At 47.3% G+C, this 23,292-nt stretch overlaps 1 protein-coding gene across 2 annotated transcripts in view; it reads right to left on the bottom strand.

Moving 5' to 3' along the window:
• The window catches only part of BTK (Bruton tyrosine kinase), a 40,415-nt gene that overhangs the window by 14,887 nt on the left and 2,236 nt on the right, over nt 1–23,292 (bottom strand). The window contains exons 1-8 of one of the 2 annotated variants that reach the window (XM_036740335.1): nt 21,903–22,012; nt 10,970–11,151; nt 10,229–10,327; nt 8,789–8,857; nt 5,981–6,062; nt 1,940–2,068; nt 1,743–1,810; nt 615–802 (exon numbers count right to left, since the gene is read on the bottom strand). In XM_036740335.1, coding sequence (XP_036596230.1) covers nt 615–802; nt 1,743–1,810; nt 1,940–2,068; nt 5,981–6,062; nt 8,789–8,857; nt 10,229–10,327; nt 10,970–11,110 — 776 coding nt within the window. In that variant the 5' untranslated portion in view covers nt 11,111–11,151; nt 21,903–22,012. Of the gene's footprint in view, nt 1–614; nt 803–1,742; nt 1,811–1,939; nt 2,069–5,980; nt 6,063–8,788; nt 8,858–10,228; nt 10,328–10,969; nt 11,152–21,902; nt 22,013–23,292 lie in introns of those variants that run through there. The other variant, XM_036740334.1, reaches the window with a different exon arrangement.

The following is a 23,292-nucleotide window of genomic DNA, read 5'->3' as shown; positions in this document are numbered from 1 at the left end:
TTCCTACCTTTCCAGGATTCTTGGTCCTTATTTCATTACTCCTCTCTGCGTGCTGTGTGATCCCACTTTCCATGCTCTGAGATATCTCCACTTTACCCTGTCTAGATCTTATGTGTTTATAGTTGTTTGCCATTATAGTTGTTTCCCATTAGAATGGCAGTTCCTTGAGGGCAAGGGCTTTTTTTGCCTGCCTTTGTATCCCCAGAGCTTAGCACAGTACCTGGCACATAGTAGGCACTTTTAAGAAATATTTGTGGACTGATCTTGACTCAACTGTCAAAGATTACAAATTGCAGAACATTTGCAGATCTGCATTGGTAGAAGGCATAGGGAACTCACTGGTATTTCCCTATGTCAATGAAATTGCAGAGCCAGACCAAAAATCAAAACAAGAAAAAACAGCCCAAACTTCCGGCAGGGCCAGGACCTTGGCCACCTGGCTGATGCTTGCTGGGGGCCTGGGCCAGGGCTATACTATTTTGTGTGTGTATTGGGTGTTGGGTGGGTCTGTCCATGATAACAGGGACATTAGGATTGCACTGTCAGACTGTGGACTGTGCCCGTGTCAGGGTGCAGGTGTGTCTGGTTCGGGAATGGCTGGAATGGCCTCTCACCCATTTTTGTCCCGAGCTCTCCACCAGGGCAAAGTGCTCTCCTCCAGGATAAAATATTCTTCACCCTTCTGGAGCTGCAGGTCATTTGCATTCATCGGTGTATAGTCATAAAGGGCAACAACCCTCTTGAGCTCGTTTGTGGGGTTGGGACCTCCCGTTGGCTCAGGGGGGAGTGGTTTATTTAGAATCTGTAGGGTGGGACATCAAAATAGGTAATGTAAATGAAAGTGGAGCCCCTTCCCCTCCTTCCTATCTGGAGGGTTTTCCCAAGACATTCTAGCCCAGGGGTGGGGAACCTGCGGCCTCCAGGCCATGTGTGGCCCTCTAGGTCCTCAAGGATGGCCCTTTAACTGAATCCAAACTTCACAGAACAAATCCTTTGGCCTAGCCCAAATAAGACAGTCAACTACAAGTCCAGGAAGGCTAGCCTCTAGTCACAGCTCTGCAGCTTGGTACTTGGCTGACTTTGGCCAATTTGCTTAGCATTTCTGGGACTCAGTTTTTTCATCTGTAAAACAGAGATAACTGCCTATGTGCCTCACAGTCTTATTTTTGTTATTGTTGTTTGGTCATTTTTTCAGTTATGTGCAACCTTTTGTGACCCCTTTTGTGGTTTTCTTGGCAGAGATACTGGAGGGGTTTGCCATTTCCTTCTCCAGCTCCTTTTACAGATGAGGAAACTGAGGCAAATGGGGTGAAGTGACTTGCCCAAGGTCACCCAAGTAGGAAGTATCTGAGGTTGGATTTGACTCAGGAAGAGGAGTCTTTTGGCCTCCAGGCCTGGTGCTCTATCCACTGTACTACCTAGCTGCCCCTCAAAGTATTATTGGGAGAATCAAATGAGGCAAAGCATGTATGTGATTCATTAACCACAAAGGGCTACAGAAATAGCAGGAATTCTGCAGATTTTAAGTGTGTGGTGTCACCCAGTGGCAGCTAGAATGCTTTATAGCTCTCTACCTTTTACCTGCACCAGAAATGGTGCCCCTAATTGTTTGGCTTCAAAATGCCCAATAAAAGAAACAGCAGTGCATCTCTGGGATGTTCTCTGGTCCTCCCCCTTTAGTATTCTAACTCAGCTCTTGGGTCACCATTGAATCAGCATCCAAATCCAGAGTCCCCATATACCTGGTCCTCCTCGGGGGTTGGAGGAAGAGGCTTTTTGGTCTTCCGGTGAGAGCTTCCCGGTTTTAAGCCTGAAAAATAAGAAACCAATGATAAGAAAGCAAGCATTCTGGGAAAGAGCTTAGGGACAGCAGGGGTAGGTCAGCCACAGAAATAAGGGAGACAGGATACAGCAAAGCAAGAAATGACAGGTCTCTCACTTCCATTGCGATTCTCCAGGATTTGACAGCCCATGGCATTTTTGGCTGTCTGAGAGCAGCAGAGGTACTGCCCATCGATCCAGAAGCAAGGGTGGTATTTCTGCACAAGGTCACTGTTGTACCGGATCACTGTGGGGAGGGAAAAAGAGAGTGAGAGGTCATTCGGCAGCCTGGGGCCCCTCTGGCTTACATTTTTCCCCCCTTTGATTAGACTTAGCTTAGCCTCAATGAGCTCTCCCTTTACTCTTTCTACTGGCCTGATGATGAGTGTATTTTGGTCCTCAGTAGGCCTGAATACTGGAAACCTCTCAAAGAACATCTGAATGCTATTGGATGTTGTACACAGAACAAGGAACAGCATTTGACTTGGGTTTTCTCAGGCTGCTCTTACAACCATCCTGTGAAACAGGTGAGAATTGGTTTGGCTTCCACTTTCCAGAAAAAAACCCAATTCTTTCTCTCTCATTCCCACTCCAGCATTTCATTAAATGTGATATAAGAAGCATATGTTAAGTACCTACCATGGGACAGCTACTGTGCTAAGCACTGGAGAGACAAAGACAAAAAGAAAAGTTCCATTCTGTCTTTAAAGGATATTTGCCTTGGTAAGGATAGTGGGAGCTGGTCTGCGTATTGCTGCTTAACTGCTACATAGTTCAGTAGAAGAGAGCTCGGGTAGAGCCTGTACTATAGGTGGGAACAAGAATGATTCTCTCTCTCTAATGCATACCCCCCATTGTGCTGGGAATGTTCAAATGAACTGAACTCATTTTTGAATATGACAAAGGCTGTCCCCAAAGTCTTAGTGCAGTTTTAAGAGCTCTACTAAGACTTTGGGACATCTAGTATCTTCTCTGTCTATGTCAGAGTTGGGAAGGTCAAGTGAGATAACACTCAAGAGCCCTATACAAATAGAAGGTATTTTTGTCATTTGTGACGTTTCAACAACTCTGGCATTATCGCCATTAGAAAAATCTCCAAAGGTCAGGTGGGGGAAGTATGTTTTCCAGTCAAGACAGACATGTGAAGGTTCGAAGGCACCCAGGCTCTTCATGTAACCCTCCAAAAACGACCAAGAGAACAAGATGGCTAAAAACAGCATGTAAAAAAATGAACTAAAAGAGACAATCAACAACGTGACCAAAATACCAATATAATTTGTAAAAGTGAATTTTTTGTCAGGGTGTTCAAGTGAAGCTATCCTGTGGGTAGTCAGAGAGAAAAGGTTCAGAAAAAAGGGACACTGATTAGAGACGTGGTTTGGGGGTCATTTGCATAAGACAGATAAACGGGCATTATAATTAGCCAGGGTTCAGCTTCTGGATTTTGTCTTTTTCATTTCCATTGTTGTAGTCAGCATGATTCTTTCAGGAGAAGAGAAGAAGGCCCAGGATAGAACCTGGGTGGACACTCTTGCTTAGGGGGCCGGGAGGAATACAGTGAACTAGCAAATGAGACTATGAAGGGCCTGACAGGCCAAAGGAGAAGGAGGGCAGGGGCACAGAAGTCAGAGAGAGGAAGGAGAATCCACCAAGAGGTATTGGAAGTCAACAGTGCCAAAGTTATAAGAATCACTTCCTTCTTTTCACTTCCATTGGTGCAAGGAAGATCCAAAAGAATGAGGACTGAGAAAAGGCCATGGGATTTAGCAATGAAGAGGACATTGTTAACACTGGAGAGAGCTATTAAATGAAGTCCAGACTGTAAGAGACTACAGGGTTAAGGCAGGGTCAGGACGCCAAGGCATTGACTGTAAACTACTCTCTAGGGTTGGGATGCAGAGGACGACTGAGCCATAAAGGCTGGAGATAACTGGGATAAGGGTTTGGGCTAGGTGATAACATTACATAGTGCACATTTCAAAGGAGACCCTGCTGAGTGAGGAGAACAGGGAGCATCTGAAAGTGACCCACCGTGGGGTGCAAGGAATAGTCCACTTTCTCCTGTCAGCCCAGCATGTAAGGGGCAGCGAGAGGAAGAAGGGCCCACACTGGAGAGGACAGCCAGGGATGGGCCATCTGCAGGAGAAAGCCAGGTTGCTTTTATCTCCAGAAGAATAAAGAATGTAAGAGACCAAAAATGGAGGGAAGTCTGTCACAAATACAGTGGGTATTTCAGAAGGCATCACACAGAAGTATAGCCACTGGAAAGGGGGAAGACTAAACTGGACAGGGGGCGAGCATAGGAAGAGGTGGCAAAGAAAAGGAATGTTTGTCTCCCAGCAGTCAGTGGTTTCAGATCACAGAAATCAGGGGAACAGGAGGTAGGAATAGGGCAGGGGCAGTGCCAGCTCCAGAGAAGCTTGTTAGACTAAATCAGGCCTGAAGTTCTAACTAGAATGTTGTGAACGTTGTGCCCCTAACAAACTGGCAAAGATAATAGCAGATGGAAATGGTGATGGAGGGGGCTGCCGGAAGACAGACACAATACCACACACTTGGAGCTATCAGTTGTCCAACCATACTGTAATTCAATTTGCAATTATGTGATAAAAGTGACTTAATTGTTCATACCCTTTGACCAAGAGATCCCCTAAGGAGGTCAAAGTCAGTGGGTGCCCATCGCCTAGGGAATAGCTGAACAAATTGGAATATAGAAAGGCAATGGAATAACGTTACGCCCTAAGAAATTATGGATATGGAGTATGCAGAGAAGCATGGGAAGATATCCACAAATGGAGTGAAATCAGTAATCAGGAAAATGCTATAAAAATGAAAGAGAAAACCAAAAGAGTCTGAGCCCTGGGTAATTATGATGACCACTTTGGTCCTTGGAGAAGAGAAGAGGAATCCCCCTCTGAGGTGGAGGACTACAGCTATGGAATAGTACATATACCATAAGACAAGGTTGATGCGTTGGTTTTTTCCTTTGTTACAGGGGAGAGGTTTATGGGGGTGGGAGCATAATATCCAGAAATGAAAAAAGATCAATAAAGCTAAAAAAAAGAAGACTGTTGTGATGGGATGTGCTTCTGCAGACCCCGCCTCTCAGCTGGAGCCCCTGCCCTCTAGACCGTTGGCACCAACTATACATGGGGGCAGCTAGATGGCTCAGTGGATAGAGCTCAGGCCTGGAGTCAGGAAGACTGGAGTTCAAATCCAGCCTCAGATACTAACTTTGTGACCCTGGGCAAAACACTTAACTCTGCTTGCCTTAATCCACTGAAGAAGGAACTGGCAAGCCACTCCACGGATAGTAGGGTCCATGGTCATGAAGAGTTGGACGTGACTGAACAACAACACACTTAGAGCTCTAGGGTTGGGCAAATGTGTCCCAAGAAGAGAGAAGTCTCCACATAAGAATCGTTATGTTTATGAGGACAAGTGGCCATCATGCAATAACCCAACTGTACATTATCAGCCTGCCATCCTTCCTGTTTCTCTAGGCAACCTTTCCTGATGGCAGTTCAGCCTGTTAATCTCTCAGGCCCTACCAGCCATGTAGCTATATATACACGAGTATATGTGCAAGCATACATCCTGTGCAAGTTTCATCCAAGCTGTACACAGAGTCAGATTGGGACCAAAGGCAGAAAGTGTGGGCTCTGATCAAACTTAGATTCTTGGAAGGTCCAGAATGTGTAAGGAGCGCCAAAGATGAAGTCCCCCCCCTCCTCTTCCTTCATAGTGCTGAGATCCAGCATGGTGTGGGCTCAGAGCCTCCCTTGACCCTGTACTACCTGGGTGTTCTTGGGCCATTCCCTTCCCCTCTCTGGGTCTCTCCTCGAAGGGCTCTCCTAGCTCTATAGCCTGTGATGTTGCTATGCTAGGATAACCACAGGGAATAGTTCTTCCTTAAGAGAAGGAACCCAAAAATATCACTCTGACAGTTGCCCAGTCTTTGTCAGGTGTCCACGGAGGGACAGAAGGGAGCAGGGACGCCGGGAGCACAGGCTCAGCCTTGACCATCAGCCCATTCTTGGCACTGGCTTTCAGGTGACCAGTTGGAACCTCTCAATTTTGGCCACTGGGGAAGATTTCATAAGGATGTTTGCAAGGCCTAAGGAAAACGTCATTCGTTGGTTTTTCAAACAAGCCTCACCATTTTTGAGCTGGTGGATCCAGCGCTTCCTCAGTTCTTCTGTTGGGGAGAAGACGTAGAGGGGGCCTTCGTCATACACCACCTGTGGAAGGAACAGAGCCCCAACACTTAGACCTCTAGGCAAAGAAGGAAGATCTGCAGTGTCCACCCCATCTAGGCCTGGGGCTGGTCAGAGGGACGCAGGCTGCCAGGAAATGGCCAGAACTCTCTATCCATCATTCTAGACACGCAAGTTCGATACTTATCGATAACAATGACAATAGCTAGTACTTATATAGTGCTTTACGCTTTGCAACCCACTGTGTGTCTGTGTGTGTGTGCGTGTGTGTGTGTGTGTCTGTATGCATGCCTGTGTGTGCACCCATGTGCACACTTGGGTCTGTGTGTATGGATGTGTATGTGTGTGCATGCCTATGTCTATATGTATGGGTCTGTGTGTGTGTGTGCACATGCCTGGGTATGTGTGTCTGTGTGTATCTGTGTGTGTGTGTGTGTGTGTGCATGCCTAGGTCTATACGTGTGTGTGTGCGTGCGCACATGTGCATGCCTATGTCTATATGTGCGTGTCTGTGTGTGTGTGTGTGTGTGTGCACATGCCTGGGTCTGTGTGTCTGTGTATGTCTGTGTGTGTGTGTGTGTGTGTGTGCTCATGCCTGGGTCTGTGTGTCTGTGTGTATCTGTGTGTATCTGTGTGTGTCTGTTTGTGTGTGTGTGTGTGTGTGTGTGTGTGTGTGTGTGTGTGTACGAGCGTGCGCGAGCATGCCTGGGTCTGTTTGTCTCTGTGTGTCTGTGTATGTGTGATGTGTGTGCATGCGCATGCCTGGGTCTGTGTCTCCACTGACCTTCACGATAACCCTGAGAGGGAGGTGCTGCTACTATTATCCTCATTTTACAGAGGATGAAAGTGAGGCCAAGTGACTTGCCCAGGGTCACACAGCTAGTAAATTCCTATCAATCAGCAAGCATTTAAGGACCTGTGCCAGCCCTGGGGGTGCAAATGAAATAATCTGTACTCTCCAGAGCTTCCGTTCTAGATTTCTAGTCTAGGTTTCCAAATGATCTCAGGGCCTCCAGATAAGTGGTTTAGTTTGTATAGTTTGGGGTCATAATGTTGATCCTTGTCAGCGCCACCCCCTCCCCTGCCCCAGTGTTTTATAATCATGGCTCATGGATTTCATGCCAAAAGGGACCTTAGGCCTCCCTCGATTTAGAGATAAGAAAATTCTCTCTAATTCAGACCCCTAGAGGTTAAGTGTCTGGCCCAAGTTCACCAAGTAGGGGTGCCAGGATTAAAACCCGAAGCCTCTCCTCAAAGCACATACTGTTTCTCACTGCCCACACTGCCCCTTTCTTGGCATCTGATTTTTAAACCTTGAGCTCCAGAGAGGTGGGTAGAGGTCATGATTAATAGGAACTGGACTCTTGACTTAGCCACAGAAAATGTTTACTCCTAAATTGATTCCTTCCCATTGGTGTCCACCAAGTGGCATGAAAGTACTTGTAACTTAAATGAAAATAAAGGGCAGCCAGGTGGTGATGTGGATAGAGTGCAGGGCCTAGAGTCCAGAAGACCTGAATGTGAATCAGGCCTCAGATATGTCCTGGCTGTGTGACCCTGGGCAAGTCACGTAACCCTGCTTGCCTCAGTTTACTTATCTGTAAAATGAGCTGGAGAAGGAAATAGCAAAGCACTGAGGTATCTTTGCCAAATGGGGTCACAAGAGTGGGACAGGCCCAAACAACAACAAGAGTACATCATAATTGGGAAGATCAACCACTTGTCAAATGGACCCCGACACACTTATTAAGGCCCTGCCACAGTGAGGCCCCACTGTCAGGGGCTGTGATAAGACTGGGAGCTGGGGAGCATCCCACAGTGAATTTGAAGTCAGGGAGAAGTGATTTGGAGGGCACTGCTGCTTTGTGTTCTTGAAACTGCCTGTCTCCATTAGCACTCTGAGGGCAGAAGACAGCAGTGGGAGAAAGCCTATCCCGAAAAGGCCCCTGCTTCCCCCGCTCCTTTCTCATCCAAGAAAGGAAATGAGAGGCCCTCATTCACCCTGGCTTTGTTACCAGACCTTTGCTGAGCTCCTACAACCGTAACTGAGAGGCCCCCCTTCCCCTTGCCTTCCACCTGGCCTTCCCCTGCCTGCCTTCCCCCGCCCCCTTCCCCTGCCTGCCTTCCCCCACCCCCTTCCCCCCTCGGCTTCCCTGGGCCCCCCTTTCCCCCCTTCCCCACTCCTCCTGGGGGGCACTTCCGGTTCCTTCTCTGCCTTTCAGGGCCTTAGAGACTGCTGTGTTTCTGCTTGCAGAACAAAGGAGAGAGCCAGGTCCATGAAAACAAATCATTTGGGGTATTTTTTTTTACTGTGCTCAGCTTAGTTTGTGCTCACTGTGCCTGCCAAAGTCCAGGCTAACACTGAGTTGGGGTTTAATGGTAAACCCAACAGCAGCCCCTCCTTGAATGGTGAGCCCCCAGCCCTTGTCCACTGGCTGATTTTTCCAGTTCACAGGCCCAGCAATAGGGAAAGGCTACTGAAAGGAAGTGAGATGTCCAGTCACCAAATGGGCATCTCGGTGACTGGAGCCAGGGAGTACTGATGGATGTGTCCGAAGCTGTCTTCCTCTACCTTCCTGCCACCAGTAAGGGTAACATCATGCAGACAATAATCCTTAGCCTCACCCTGACTTCCTGGGCCCCTGCGATCTCTGCTCCCTGGGGATCTGTAAGAGGATAAGATTGGACGAGCCACCCACTAAAGTCTGTTCCAGGCCCACCATAGTGTGGCTAGGGGGAGGTGGACTTACCTGAAAGGGGTAGGGGAACCTCTCAATGATAGAGATCTGCTCCATCTCACTGGCTTCTTCCCCCTTTCTCTGTAAGAAAAAGAGATAGAGGCCATGGGCCCTCACCTGTTAGCCACAGAAGGCTTTGGTTCAAAGGTAAAGTCACGTCTTAGTGGGCCCTGCCCACAACCTTGCCATAGGGGCACCAATCCATAGGACTCAACACAGCCAGTTTCTCAGGTTCTTTGGTCTGTCCAGGCTCAGAATCATGAAAGGGGGATGTATAAGGCCATAATGAAAGCCACATCCAGACTAGCTAAGGATGGCAATGAGATCACATGGCCTCCCTCAGGGATCCAAGAACCAGGCCTCTAATTCACTGTCTAGATGTAAGAGCACATTCTCTAAGGTACCTAGGGGAACAGCGAGGATCTCCTGGCACACACTGAAAGAACAAGACCAAACCGTGCTCACTCGAGCTCCTTGGTTCTGGGGGACAGGGAGGGAGGTGGGAGGCAATACACTGGGGAGGGGCGCAGTGTCAGTCCAGCTCTACAATGCCCTAGAGCTGAGGATCCAATTTATTCTATACATCATAAGATACTGTGAGAGACAATGTGATACAGTGGAGAGAGTCAGGAAGGCGACATACTGGCTGTGTCACCGTACCCCTCAGTGCCCTAGGGCAATGTTCTAAAAATGGAAGTTTCAGAGCAGATGTCCATCTGTTGGGAGAGAGTTTCCTTACCAGGAATTCCCTACGCTGATGAAGTCACAGGTCTGGTTCAGATAACATACTCTACAGGGTGTTCCTAAAGTCTGGACACATAGGCGAAAATGCATATTTTCAAGAAATGAAATGAATGAAATTTTCAACATTTTATTTAATTGGAATATTAACAAAGAACATCTTCAATTCATTTGTGATGCAAAGGTTGATGCACTTTGCAAGATTCACATGAACTCGATGCAATAACTCCACATTGCCATCAATTGCCTATGTGTCCAGACTTTAGGAATACCCTGTAGACTCACAGAGTCATACTCAGAGGTGTCAAACATGCTCACAGGCAGATTAAAGTGTCATTTGGAAGTGTATAACAAAATGAACATACAATAGGATATAGATGATGTTAATTAGTGGTTTTCTAAGTCAGCATGTACCCACAGACATCCTTACTTACTGTCTAGTGGCCCCTATTTGAGTCTGACACTGCTGGGCTACACCATCTAAAAATTATGACATTGGTGCTAGAGAACAAAAATAACAACCATGTTATAAAACCTTATATCTTTTTGTGAAAGAGATACTGTGTATCCTAAAAATGTTTGTTGAATTAAACTCATCTCCATATTTTGAGAGGTCATTATGCTCTGCTTACTTAGAGGGTTGGATCGAAATACTTTGGCTCCTTTGAGCAGCACAGGGGTGGGTGGATAGCAAAGGTGACCTGTTCTCACCGGGATCTGCCGCTCAGGGGGAGGATTTTTTTCAGGAACCACTGTTTCCACACAGGTGATCTTCTCCACATCCACTGAACCCTTTTTACTTCCTCGTCTCTGAGAAAGAAAACAAAATGAGCAAGATGGGGCTACTGAAAGTGACGAAGAGACAGAAATGATTCGATTTTGTTGTCTGAATTCCATTGCCAATATCAGAGTCTGACAACTTGCACAAGATCTAGGGGAACCTCTGACCTGCCATCTTTGTGAATGACAGCACAAGCTGACCTTCTGGGAATGAGTGAATGAAAAAACATTCATTAAGCACCAACTATGTGCAAAATCATATGCAAAATGCCAGAGCTCCATAGAAAAAAGCAAGCCAGTCTTTGCTCTTGAGGCACTCACATTCTAACTGGAGAAGACAAGAGATCCAGTTCTTGGCCTGCACCATCGGTATTGTCAATAACACTTAGGAAACACCCACTAAGAGGCAGTTTGGTGTAGTGGTTAGACTCCTGAAGCTACAGTCAGAAGACAGGGCTCAAATCCTGCTCCTGATACCCAGTCAGTATGTGACTATGGGCAAGTCACATAATGTTTGTAAGCTTTGGTTTCCTCCACTGTAAAATGGAGCAATAATACCGGCAGGCCCTTCCTCACCAGGTGGGAGGGAGGCTCAAGTGAGCTAAATGGATGGAAAGTGTTTTGCAAAGTTGAACAGACCCGCCTTAGCTGTCCTACAGCAGGTACACTCACCCCACGCTCAAAGTCATACTCATAATATGAGAGCTTCTGAACGGTCAAGAGAAAGAGTCGTTTCTTGAAGTTCAGAGGGGAGGTCTTCTTCTTCTGCTGTGATCGCTTCAGAAAGATGCTTTCTAGGATTACGGCCGCCATGTCTTCTATCTTCTTTCCCCAGTACTCCTCACCTGTGGGCACTAGAAACAGAGAACTCGTGAGCGCCCAGCAGACTACCAGCTGGCCTTCCTTCATCCTTGGCCCACCTCAAGGGGCCCCATTTTCAAGATCACCATGGGAGGCTATCCAGGAGCTGTTTGTTTTCACTGATTCCCCTTTTGCTACAGCACCTACTGGGGCAAATCCTGGGCAAAGGAGGTTTTGGGTAAACTCTCCCACCATAGGGAGGCTCTGTTAGACTGGGTTATTGTAGAAGTCAATTGATTATCTTGGATACTGAAGACATTTGTCTGTTCTCCAGATACCAGAGAAGCAGACCTGCATTGACACCAACAAGACTCATTTTATATGTAGCCTGTGAACAAAGATCAGCTGTGTGTAGCTGTTCATCTTGATGGTTGCCTCTCTCGCCAACCCCCTCCACCCGGCCAAGAGATCAGGAATTTAATACAGGGGCTGATTTGGGACTTTAAGTTCCCAGTTTCCTGGATAATGTATTTAATTGTTTTCATGTGGCATCCCACTGGGGTCTGTAGCCCAGCAGGATCTGGGGAGGGTGAGGGAACCCACCTATGGGTTGGAGGTACAATTAACTGTCTCCACACTGAGCCTGGGCAGCGAGGTGGCACTGCAGTGGATAGAGCACAAAGCCTGGAGTCAGGAAGACCTGATTTCAAATTCAACCTCAGACACTTAGTAGCTGTATGACCCTGGGCAAGTCATGTAACTGTTTGCCTCAGTTTCCTCATCTGTAAAATGAGCTGGAGAAGGAAATGGCAAGGCACTCCAGTATCTTGGCCAAGAAAACCCCAGATGGGTCCCAAAGAGTTGGACATGACTGAACAACAACACTACCACTGCACTGATCCTGCCCGAGCTGAAGGAAAGAGAATGAAAGCTCTGGGGATCAGGATGTGAGGTCCTTATTCTTGAAGCCATACATGTGACCAGTTTTAGTGATAACAAGAGCAGCAATAGCATGCCCCAACGTGATGGTACTTCTCTGCTCTGATCCTATCTCAGATGTCTGAGCCATGTATGACCAGGATGTAACTTAGTGATTGTCAAGATGGCCTAGTGAGGGAAGCATGGCTGATAATATTACTGCTCCTTTGGAGAAACACACTGAGACAGAGAAAGATGACAAAAGGTGAAAAGTGAGTTGGCCTCAGGTCTGGGAAGAAAATCAGTGTTACCAAAACAATGCTTTTTCAAAAGGTATTATTATTCTAAGATTTTTGGATGCCTTTTGTTTTTCCATTACAGTCATTTCCAGATGTAGCCCTTCCCCATCTCACACAGTAAGCCTTCCAATGTACCAAAGGAAAATATTTAAGCAGAACCAATACAGCAACTGTGCATGCAACTTCAGGCATCCATAGGCCTCAACCTCTCCACAAAAGGAAGGAGGTATTTCTCTTTGTTCTTCTCGGGGCCAAGACTAGACATGATATCGTTTGTTCTGTCACGAAGCAATACTTTTTGTCTGTCACTCACACTAAGTTTATAAGAAATGCTCTACTATCAACTCTGAAACACTAGCGTTACGGTTAGAAAGGTAGAGAAAAGCATCATGAGAATAGTAAGTAAGTGCTAGAAATTGGTTGGTTTTTTAGTTAACCGTGCCCCCCCATGTAGTGGCAGAATGGATTTGAACTGGAAAGGACTTCAGGGACCATCTAGTCCAATCCTCTCACTTTAACAGAGGAGGAAACTGAGGCCTCAGGAGTTCAAGTGACTTGCCCAAGATGGCATATAGAGTTAGTGATAGAGCTGAGATGCCAACTCAGGCTCTTGGATCGCAGGGCCAGTGTTCTTTCCACTGGACCACACTGCCTTCAACATCTGGTGTTGTTGGAGTTGGCTCCTTATTCCAGCCTGTGTAGATCTTCTTGGATCTCAATTCAACTATCTAATTAATTTAGCTATCTTTCCAGCTTCACATGACCTGTGATTCAGATATGCAAGCTGCTTAGATCTTTAATCAAGTTGTTAATTTAAAAAAATAGCAAATATATCATATTACTGCCTTCTCAAGGTGTGGGGGTAGGGTGGGAGAGAGGGAGAAAATTTGGAAATCAAAAGTTTTACAAATGAATGTCAAAATTTTTAAAATGTAATTAGGAAATATTTAATGAAATGACTAAAATACTCTAAAATGTTTTTAAAAGGAAAGAAAAACCACATCAAACAGAAATACGGCTAAGCAAGAACATAGTCTTATGGCACATTGCTAGAAACTTTTCCCCAGGTTGACATCCACCCAGTAATCAGAACTCTTTAGATACAGTTGTTCAGGAACAAATCCCACTGCTTGTTTCCCTTCTTTCTGATGATTATCTAGCTTTTTCCTGTGGCCTCATAAGTAGGCAGAACCTGCCACAGCTAGACCTGAGAGACAAAGGGGAAGAGCTGCTGGGTAAGGCCTTGAGATGCTCACATAGTAACCTACGAGCTCCATGGCAACCTATGATTTACCTAAGCGAACAAAGAACGAGGGGACCATTCAAAACAGCAGGCTCTAATACAGCACTGAGATTGTGTGGGTGGTGGAAAGAACACTGAATTTGGAGTCCAAGGACATACATTGAAATCCTGGTTCTGCCACTTTTTATCTGGGTGACCTTGGCTAAGGCACTTCATTCTCTGGACCTGAGCTTCCTCATCTGTAAAATGAGAAGACCGGCCTCTAAGATCCTATCTAGCCCCAAATCTATGGCCCTACGATCTGTTCCTTTTTAGCTTGACTGTGATATATCCCGATGCCTCATGGCAGTGATGTGACCTTGGGGGGAGGGGATCTCAAAGGCAATGTCAGTGGAGTGTAAGCTCTGGCGGCTTCTACCATGTTGGAGAAGGCTCTGAGTCTGGGCCTGGCAATGGGTGATATTTGTTTTCTGAGGACCAGCCAAGCTAAGTACAATAAGGCCCATTCCAAATGGAGAGGGACAATTTGGAAATAAATTCTCTGACCACAACAGCCCATGAAACATGAGCAATCCAACCCATGTTCAACAAAAGAAGCCCAGCATCTCAGGGTTGGATGGGACCTCAGAGGTTGTCTAGTCTAACCTTTACATGAAGCATGAATTCCATCTTCAAGGTCCCTTACAAATGGCCCCTCAGCCAGAGCTCTGGAGATGGGGAATTCAGTACCTCAAAAAGCAGTCAGTTCCTTCTGGGGATGGCTCTAATTGTTAAGGTTTCCTTTATGTTGAGTCAAAACATGAGAATTGTTATAATAACCTGTGGATGACCTATATAACCTTTTACCTGGTCTCCCTACCTCTGTTCTCTCTTCCAAGCCATCCTCTATGCCACTGTGAGAAGCATCTCCTTTGAAATAGCACTTTGACAGTGTCATTCCCTGGCTCAACAATATACATACTAACTTCCCACTGATCCAGGTGAAGACTGTCCCCAACCCCCATCGGGGGATTGCCATCCTCTGTTGCCATCATTGTGAATGGAGAGGCTTTGAAAGGGACATCCATTGCCCTCTAGCCTGGGTCTTTTGTGCCTTCCTAATGGGGCTCTTTGCCTGAATGCATTTCCACAGTCCCAGAATAAATGCTCAGTGGGCAGACAGAATGTTCAACACTAGCTGTGCTCACAGGTTGCAGCAAGGGAAACTTTGTTCTTTTTTGTTCTCTTCCAGGATCTTGCCCTTCCTGATGCTCCATTTTGTGAAGATGAATAGGTTTCTAGAACTGCCTGGTCAGGGGTGGAGAAGGTAGCTGATGGACCAAAGTAGGTCTGAAATGATTTCCAATCAGTTCCCAGGAGAATCAAGTTTGGGGATTCCCTGACCTTATAACCTGGAGAACAGCCACTGGGCTCTGCAGGGCGTCTGTGGGGACTACTCAATTTACCTAGGCTTGGTGGGCTCCACTTTGAGGACGAAGAGTTGAGGACAGATCCAGTGATGGGAGGCAGGCCTCAGTGTTGACCTTGAAACTTCCTCAAATTTGGGGGTCTGACTCTCAGCAGTTCTTTGGCATTCCAGAGGCCACATTAGGGATCCTGTGATGCAGTGCCAATCCCTGAAGGCCCTGGGGCTGCTGCTTCATTGTTGGCAATGTTTTCCAGGTTTATTCTGTGGCTTTGGTAGCTTCTGGATAACTGGGGAGCTTCCTTTCCCCTACCTTGCTTGGGTGGAAGGGTTCCTACAGTGTGATGAGGGTATTGCCAGGTAGCTAGTTGGTCAGTTTTACACATGGCAGCAGAGGTGTTTAGGTGCCCCTGAACCTGAAACCATATGCCCCTCTCTGCTCTGGTATGGCACTCTTGCTCCAGGTGTTTCTGGCTCCATTTTGGTGGGACCATGTGGCTCTTAATTCTACTTTAGTCTGCCTGGCTTCCTCCCGGGCCCCTTCTTCTTGCCTATCCTTGGCATCACATCTTGGTCTTTCTCCACTGTTTTCACTCCCATTCTCTCTCAAGCATCCTCAGTCTCTCCTTCTCTACTGGTTCCTTCCCACTTGCTTCAAAAATGGTCAGGTTTGCCAGGTCCTTTATCCTCCTGCCACTTCTCCCCCCATCTCCCCCCTACCCCATAACTGTCTCTCTCTAGCTTTCCTTTTCTGGCTTCAGAGAGATCACATTTTTCTGGTTGTCTTCCATCTCAGCCTCCTTCCCTAATTCTTCATCCTTTTTTTCCAACACCTTGACGTGGATGTTCTCCGAGATCTTGTCTTTGGTCCTCTTTCTTCTATTTTCTTTCTCTTTCCTCTTCTTCTTAAACTCATTGACTCCCATGGTTTCAGCTGCCACCTCTAAATAGATGACTTCTAATCTGGGATGTGCCAATAAATGTTTAACAACCAGCTCTCTGAAAAAAGTACCTGTGACACATTTTAAAGTTTAATCTGCAACATAAATGCTTTCTTGAGTCCAGACAATCAACAAAGCAATAAGCCAGGTCCTGATTTGTGGCATTTGCTCTCACGAGCCGGCTCTAGCACAGCCCTGCTCCCAAACTCTCTGGAGCTCCCGAGTCCCAATCCCCTCTGCCTCCAGGATATCTCTAGCCCGATGTCCTGCCAGCATGGCCAACAAGGTTAGCGGACAGATCCGGGAGCTAGAGGAATGTGGGCCACCTCAGGGACTTTTGCCTGGGAGCTGAGGCCCCTTTCCTTTTGGAGGATTGTAAGCCGTGAGCCAAATTTAGATATGCAGGAAAACACTGGGTGGGGATACAAGAGGGATTCTTCCTGAAAAGCCTCCAGTGTTGAACTTGGGCGGACTCCCTCAGACTCCCGTTGGCATCATTTTTGCCTCTTCTCTGTCCCTCAGTTTCATATACAATCCCTGTAGATCCAATTTCCACAATGTCTTTTGGTTCAATCTTCTTTCTGTTTCCACTGTACAGGTCTCCATCACCACTCACCCAAACAACTGCAATGGGCTCTTTACACAGAGGTCTTTTTCTTTCTCCCTGCTCTGATCCATCCTTCATACCATGGCCTGAATGAGCCTCCTCAAGTATAGATCTGCTCATGTAACTACTCCGTTCAAAACCCCTAAGTGGACAAACTCCTCTGCTCATCATTCAAGGCCCCTGACCAGCTGGTCCCCATGACCTTTCTCATGCTTTTTCATGCTACCACCTACAATACTATCTACCCTACCATCATGCTCCACCTACTTGACACTGCAGCTAAACTGGACTCTTCTCTATCCAGGAGATGTGTCCTTAAGGAGAAGGAATTTTTTTTTGTCTTTGTACCCTGGTGCGTCTCACTTGCTGTTTGACATAAGAGCTTAATCAGTGCTTGTTGGATTACATTCTTTTTGGAATTCTTCCTGCATTGTCTTGCCTCTGTGGCTTCGTTTATGCTGTTCCTTGGAATGTCTTCCATGCTCTTCTTCATCTGTTGAATTGCCTTCCCATCCTTGATAGGTCAACTCAACTCAGCTCAAATGCCATTTCACCCATGAAGCCTTTCTGTCCTCAGATCTCATGGCACTTTGTTCTACCTCCTGAAAAGTATTTCTAGGCTCAGGATTTAAAGTGAGAAGGAATTGGTGAGATCCTCTTGGAAGAGGAAACGGAATCTCCAAGAGCTTAAGTGACCTTCTCAAAGTCACATGGTAGGTAAACAGTAGAGCTAGGATGGTCGGACTGGAGATCTCATTGCCCTTTCCCTTCTGTTGTGTAGCCTCTCATCGTGGATTGCTTTGAACTGTGAGTACAAGGCAGCATAAAATGTAGGCTACTCTTCTTAGCCTTTGGGTCGTATCCTCCCACTGAACTGGTAGCTCTAAGAGGGTAGTGATCTAATCTTATTTAAACGTTGTGTGGCTCCCAGCTCCCACCTGGGTGCTCCGAACACAGCCAGAACTTAATACACGCTTCTTGTTGTGAGTTGGCTGTTCCATGCCTGGCACATCTTTCTCTCTCTCTCCCATTCCATTGGCTCATTTGTCTGGGTTGGCATCCATTCCAAGCTCCAACTTGCCTGATATTCAAACTCTTTTCTATCTAGAATTTTAGGCATTTGGGGCTGGGAGTGACCTAACAGACTAGAATTCATTTTGTTTCTGGGGGCATGCAGTGTGACTAAGCTGAGCCATCACTGGTCACTGTCAGTCAGGGTACTGGGCATGTGGGAGAGCATATGCCAGGAGGAAGGGGTAGGTCTGAGTGGTCCAACCCCTGCTCTTTGAATGCCTTCCTTCCTTGCTTCCTTCCTTCTTTCCCCCTTCACTGCATTTTCAGCCTCGCTGAAACTGAAAGCCCCATGGGGCCCAATGGTATCTTGCTTCTGGCTGAATCCCTCAGCAACTTCATTTGCATAAATGAGAGGCCTCCCCAGGACATGTGTCAGGTTGGTTAGCTATCTCCTGAAGCTTCTCCCTTAGGGATGACTCACTGAAAGTCCTCATTCTCTGGCCTTCTCCCCCTTCCCAGCCCTGGCTTGTATGAGCAGCATTATCCCTTTCACCTAAGTCTCTTCCTGGTATACGTAGACTTCATTTTTTGAAAAACCTGTTTGGGGGCAGCTAGGTGGTGTAGTGAATAGAGCACTGGACCTGGAGTCAGGAGGACCTGAGTTCAAATCTTAACACTTACTAGCTGTGTGACCTTGGGCAAGTCACTTAATTCTAATTGCTTTGCCTTCCTTCCTTCAAAAAAAAATAGAAAAGAAAAACCTGCTTGAAGAAACACACTCTTATGGATCTACCAGATGAGGCCCACAATTCTCTGAAGGGACTTTCATGCCCTTGGAGGAGGATAGAAAGACAAGTCTGCTACCACAAAGAATTTGTAAAGAATAACAAAGAAATAACAAGGACAGCCTCCAAGATCTGGAAATGGGACTTTTTAATCTAACAGAGAGATCCACAAAAGGGAAATTGAGGCGAAGTGTAAAGAGTCAGGTAACAACACCAAGCAAATCTCCCCATCTTGGAGGGGTGGGTTGAGCCTCCAAATAAAGCAGTTTCACACAATATTTTCCTTATTTGGTAGCCCAGCAACTCACCCAGAACTTACAGTCTTAAGAGACACTGAGAGGTGAAATGACTTGGACACAGTCACCCAGCCAGTCCGTATCTGCATCTCACCAGGATACATATCAATCAGATAGTCAATATAACTTGAACAAACCTTCTAACTGCTAGCCTGGCTTCCCACCACTTCTCTTCCTCCCAATTTCTTTCCCCCCCTTCATATCTACAGCACCAGGAATGGGAATAATTAGGTCTTTTTCTAAGTTTGAACACCCTAATAATGCTCGGTCCTGATGCTAAGCCACTGCAGGAAGCCATTTTCTGCCTCCCCTGACCCCGCCCCCCCATGAGGCCCCGTAAGCTTCTTCGGCCTGCCTACATTGTTTTCCTCTGATCTTCTCAACAACCCAGTGAATGAGGTGCCACAGGCAAGACTATTCTTATTTTACAGATGAAGATACTGAGGCTCAGAGTGGCACAGGGATTTGGTCAGGCCTATATCAGTTATAGCTGGCAGCACTGCGATCCTCGACTACAGGCACAGTGGCAAAGGCAAAGCAAGGCCCAGAAGTCCTAGGGAGCCCTAAGGAACCTGGTGTGTGGTCACTTCCTTCTCCCTCCCCTGCCCCTTGTTTCCACTTTCCTTTTGGTTGAAGGAAAGTGGGAGCCCAGATGAGCGAAGGAACATAGTAGGGAAACAAAGCCCTTGGCACCATGTGGCCTGGGCCCTGGGCCTGGCATTTCTCTCACTGCTTTTCCAGTCCCTCGCCTAGGGAGGAACATTAATTTTCCATTCTTCCTCTGCCATGGTCACACACACCTTTTCTGGCTCTTGTGAGTCCTAAAGATGGGGAGTGTGGTATAGTGGATCACCTCCAAGCCAGGATGACCTGGATTCCAGGACCATCTCTGCTGCATCCTGGCTGTGTGGCCCTGGTCAAGTCACTTCCCCTCTTAGTGACCAAGGCACTCAGTCTCTTAGCCTGAGCCATAGAGAAGGTGCCGACATGGTTGACAGAGAGAGTTTCTGCACTGGAAGTTCCCTGGACCAATGAAATCACAGGGGCAGCCCCTCTCCCTCTGCCCTATGAGTTTCAAAGGGGATTCAGAGAGTGGCCACTTGCTCTTGCTCGAGTGACCTGGGAGGAAAGAATAAGGCATCAGGGACAACCTTCTCTGCCCTACAGGGCCCAAGCCTCAGGATACAGCCAGCTGCAGCCCTGCCACGAGGGAAGCCAGCACTGGCCACAGACCTTCAGTGAGATTCTAGCATACTCCATTGGCCCTGAGAACAGGCAGTGTCACACTGGAGGGGGCTGGCTCCTTGCCCACTGATGGACCCCCCACCTCATAGCCACACGTGTACCCATATACATACATATAGAAATACACACAGCCACACAATGCATGTACGTATACACTGAAATACACAACCATATGTGCATGCATGTACATACACACAGCCACATGCGCATGCATGTACACACAGAAACATATACACAGCCACACGTGTGCATGCACACACACACAGAAATACACATAGCCACAATGCATGCATGTACATACATTGCCACACAATGTTTGTATATACACACTGAAATATAGCCACACATGTATGTGTGTACACACACAGAACTACAACCCAGCTACATATGCATGCATGTACATACACATAGAAATATACCCAGCCACACATATGTGCATTACGTACACAGCCACACAATGCATGTACATACACACAGAAATACACATACCACACGTGCATGCATGTACACACAGAAATACAGCCACACACATGCATGTATACATACATAGAAATACACACAGCCACATGTGCATGCACAAGAATACACACACATGCATGTCCATATATGCAGAAATGCCGCCCCCCCCCCCCAGCTGGGTTCAGAGAGGGAAGGGATCTTGGCAGCCATCAAGCCCAGCTCTCTCAAGTCTATGGCACTAGGCCAGGCAGATGGCAGGCAGCCTCAGGTGAAGGAGATGCAGGCCATGGAACAAAGAGACAGATGCATACGTAGGCAGGTCAAGTGCCTGCTGAGGCCCTCAGAGGTGAGGCCACAGTGAGACAACATTCCATGCCAGGCCTCAGACTTCAAATTCCCTGTCCCCCACTAGACTGAGGGCCCCAATTAGGGTCAGTAACAGTGACGAGTAGTGCTAGCTCAGCAATACCCATCAGAGCCAAGGGGAGGAGAGAAGGAAGGGGGAACAGGAGAGAGAGAGCAAGAAAAAGAGGAAGAAAGAGAAGGAGAACATGAGGAAAGGAGAGGGACAATGAAAAGGTGAGGAATGGGAGACAAAGGGTCCACCTAATGACTCTACCAGTGATGCTGGCTGCCTGCCCTTGACCTAAATCCAATATGAACATTAGGTTGGCTCTGACTGTATATTTATGCCTTATATGAGATTGTCATGGAACCTAATGTTTGCCTTCGTGGGACCCTCAGTAGGTATCCCACATCTTCTAACTGTGCCTTTACTCGCTACTTGTAGTCTCCTGATCATCCTAAGGTGGGACTTTCAGCTCATTCACAGAGGACTTCGAGACCACAGGATTGAATGCTAGAAAGTACCATCAAGGTCCTCTAATGGAATCCTCTCATTTTACACAGAGGGAAACTGAGATCCAGAGGGATGAACTAGCATGCCCAATATCTGGAACAGATGACTTCCCTGGTACCTTTCAGCTCCAAATCTGGGATTCCACAATGGTGGATTTAGAGCTGGAAGTTGAAGTGGCTGCTGGAGGTGGTGGGCTCCCCCTTTCTGGAGGCCATCAAGTAAGGGCCCTGATTGCATTAGCCAATTGTAGGGAATGTGGTAGGGGGATTCTGTAATTCAGGCCTCTGCTTTTTGCCTCCAAATCACCCCACCATGCTGCTGCCTTCTAAGGCCCAGTTGAACGTGAAAGCCAAATCTATAAAGGGGTCTCACCACGGCCAGAAGGGCCCTGTGGTGCAGTCTACAAACTTTCAAAGGCTACGGAAAGGGGGAACTTTGATTTGTGACAGTGCTCGTGCTTCTCACTCACCTGGGACTAATTCTGAGGCTCCTCTCCATTCCTTCCTTCTGCTTTCCTTAGTCCTTTAGGCCACAACGTTGGCCCCTCTTGGTCATCTAGCGCTGACTGTCAGAACTTGGTGCTTTTGAGCCCCCCACCGCCATCATCTACTGCCTGTGGCCATCTCTGACACCAGCCATGTTATCTCCCTGCCCTCCCATATGGCCCTGAGGGGGGAAGGTACTCACTGTCACCCAGTCGCTGTTGACCACCCACCATTCATTGACTACCCACCTCAGTCCTGACTCAATGTTGGTGGTTTCCCAGATGCATTAACCTGCCCAGACGTGGAAGGTGGGATTCGATCGGCAGAGACACTGGCTCTGGAGACATATTCTTCCAGTCCAGAGAGGAAGGACAGTGTGAGCAAACCCCACCCTTTCACAGCCACTCAGTTCCCCTTTTTTTGTTTCCTGACTTAAACCAATGTCTTTTTTTTTCTTCTCCCTTCTCAGAGGCATGGTATCTTATTTCCCCTTCCATCTGCTTGGAACCCCCAATACTGCCACCATGAGTTGGGCTCAGAAAAAGCCTTGTCCGCCTACTTTGGTGTCTCTGAGACTCAGGATGTAGAGCCTAGCCGGAGCACCCACGCCACGAAGGTGGAAGACAACCTTGCCTTAAGGGCTGTGGGAATGGGCAGGACACAGGGAGCAAAGCTAGAGAGGAAGGAGAGATGTAGAACTGGGGGGCAGGGCAGGGAGGGGGACACAGACAAGGCAGGTGCTCGGTGAAAAAGTGTTGGCTGGATAAGGCAGAGGGGCTTGGAGGTGACACTGGAATTAGAGGGAGGTGTGGGCAAAGGGCACAGTTTCTCCAGAGAACCCCAGTTTCCAGAAAATGACAGAGCTAGAGATAGGAAGACTTCCTCTGTTGAGTCATTTTCTAAGAAAGACTTTTTTCTTCTGCAGATAAAAATGTCAGAACATGAGCCATCACGCAAACTTGTACTCTTCCCTATTTTCTAGGAATGTTGATTTTTTTTTCATTTAAGACCCTTATTAGGAGACCAGGTCTTTAACTATCTAGCACTCTCTAATCCTGGAAAGCATTCCTCTTCTGGGTCACTCAGGAGAAAACTGGTCTATTATTCCCAGCTGGCTCTAGAGCTGAGCCCCACTGCAGCCTCTGGCCTGCCACTCTGCTACTCAGTGTGAAAAGGACTGCCTTCCTTTAGTCAGTCCAGGAGGCACATTTCTCCCACAATTCTCCCAGAAAGTACAGTTTGTGTTGGCACATGCTATCTCGGGAATTAGAGCACCGGGCAGCAGATGGTGAGGGCATCGAGCTTTGGGCATCCCACTGCAATGCTCGCCCTCCTCATCCCACCAGCACACCCTTAGATGCCTGAACTGTCTCAGGTGCCTCATGCAGAAGACCTTACTGGGCTCCACTGCAACTTATCAGATTATTGAAAATGTTTAAATGTCTCACTGACGCCTTTATTTACCTTGCTGTCACCTATGGCCCTCCCCCATGCCCCAACGTCACTCCAAACCTCTAAACAGCTCTAAATAGACATCATCCATGTCTGACAACATATGCCTTGTTCTGCATCCATAACCAACCTCCTCTCAGGACGGAAGTCTGTTTCACTGAGTTCCAAATGTACCTTGGACACCTA

The sequence above is a fragment of the Trichosurus vulpecula genome, chromosome X, assembly GCF_011100635.1.
Source record: "Trichosurus vulpecula isolate mTriVul1 chromosome X, mTriVul1.pri, whole genome shotgun sequence".
Lineage (NCBI taxonomy): Eukaryota > Metazoa > Chordata > Mammalia > Diprotodontia > Phalangeridae > Trichosurus > Trichosurus vulpecula.
The sequence above is the reverse complement of the archived record's forward strand: the minus strand, read 5'-3'. Positions and strand labels throughout refer to the sequence as shown.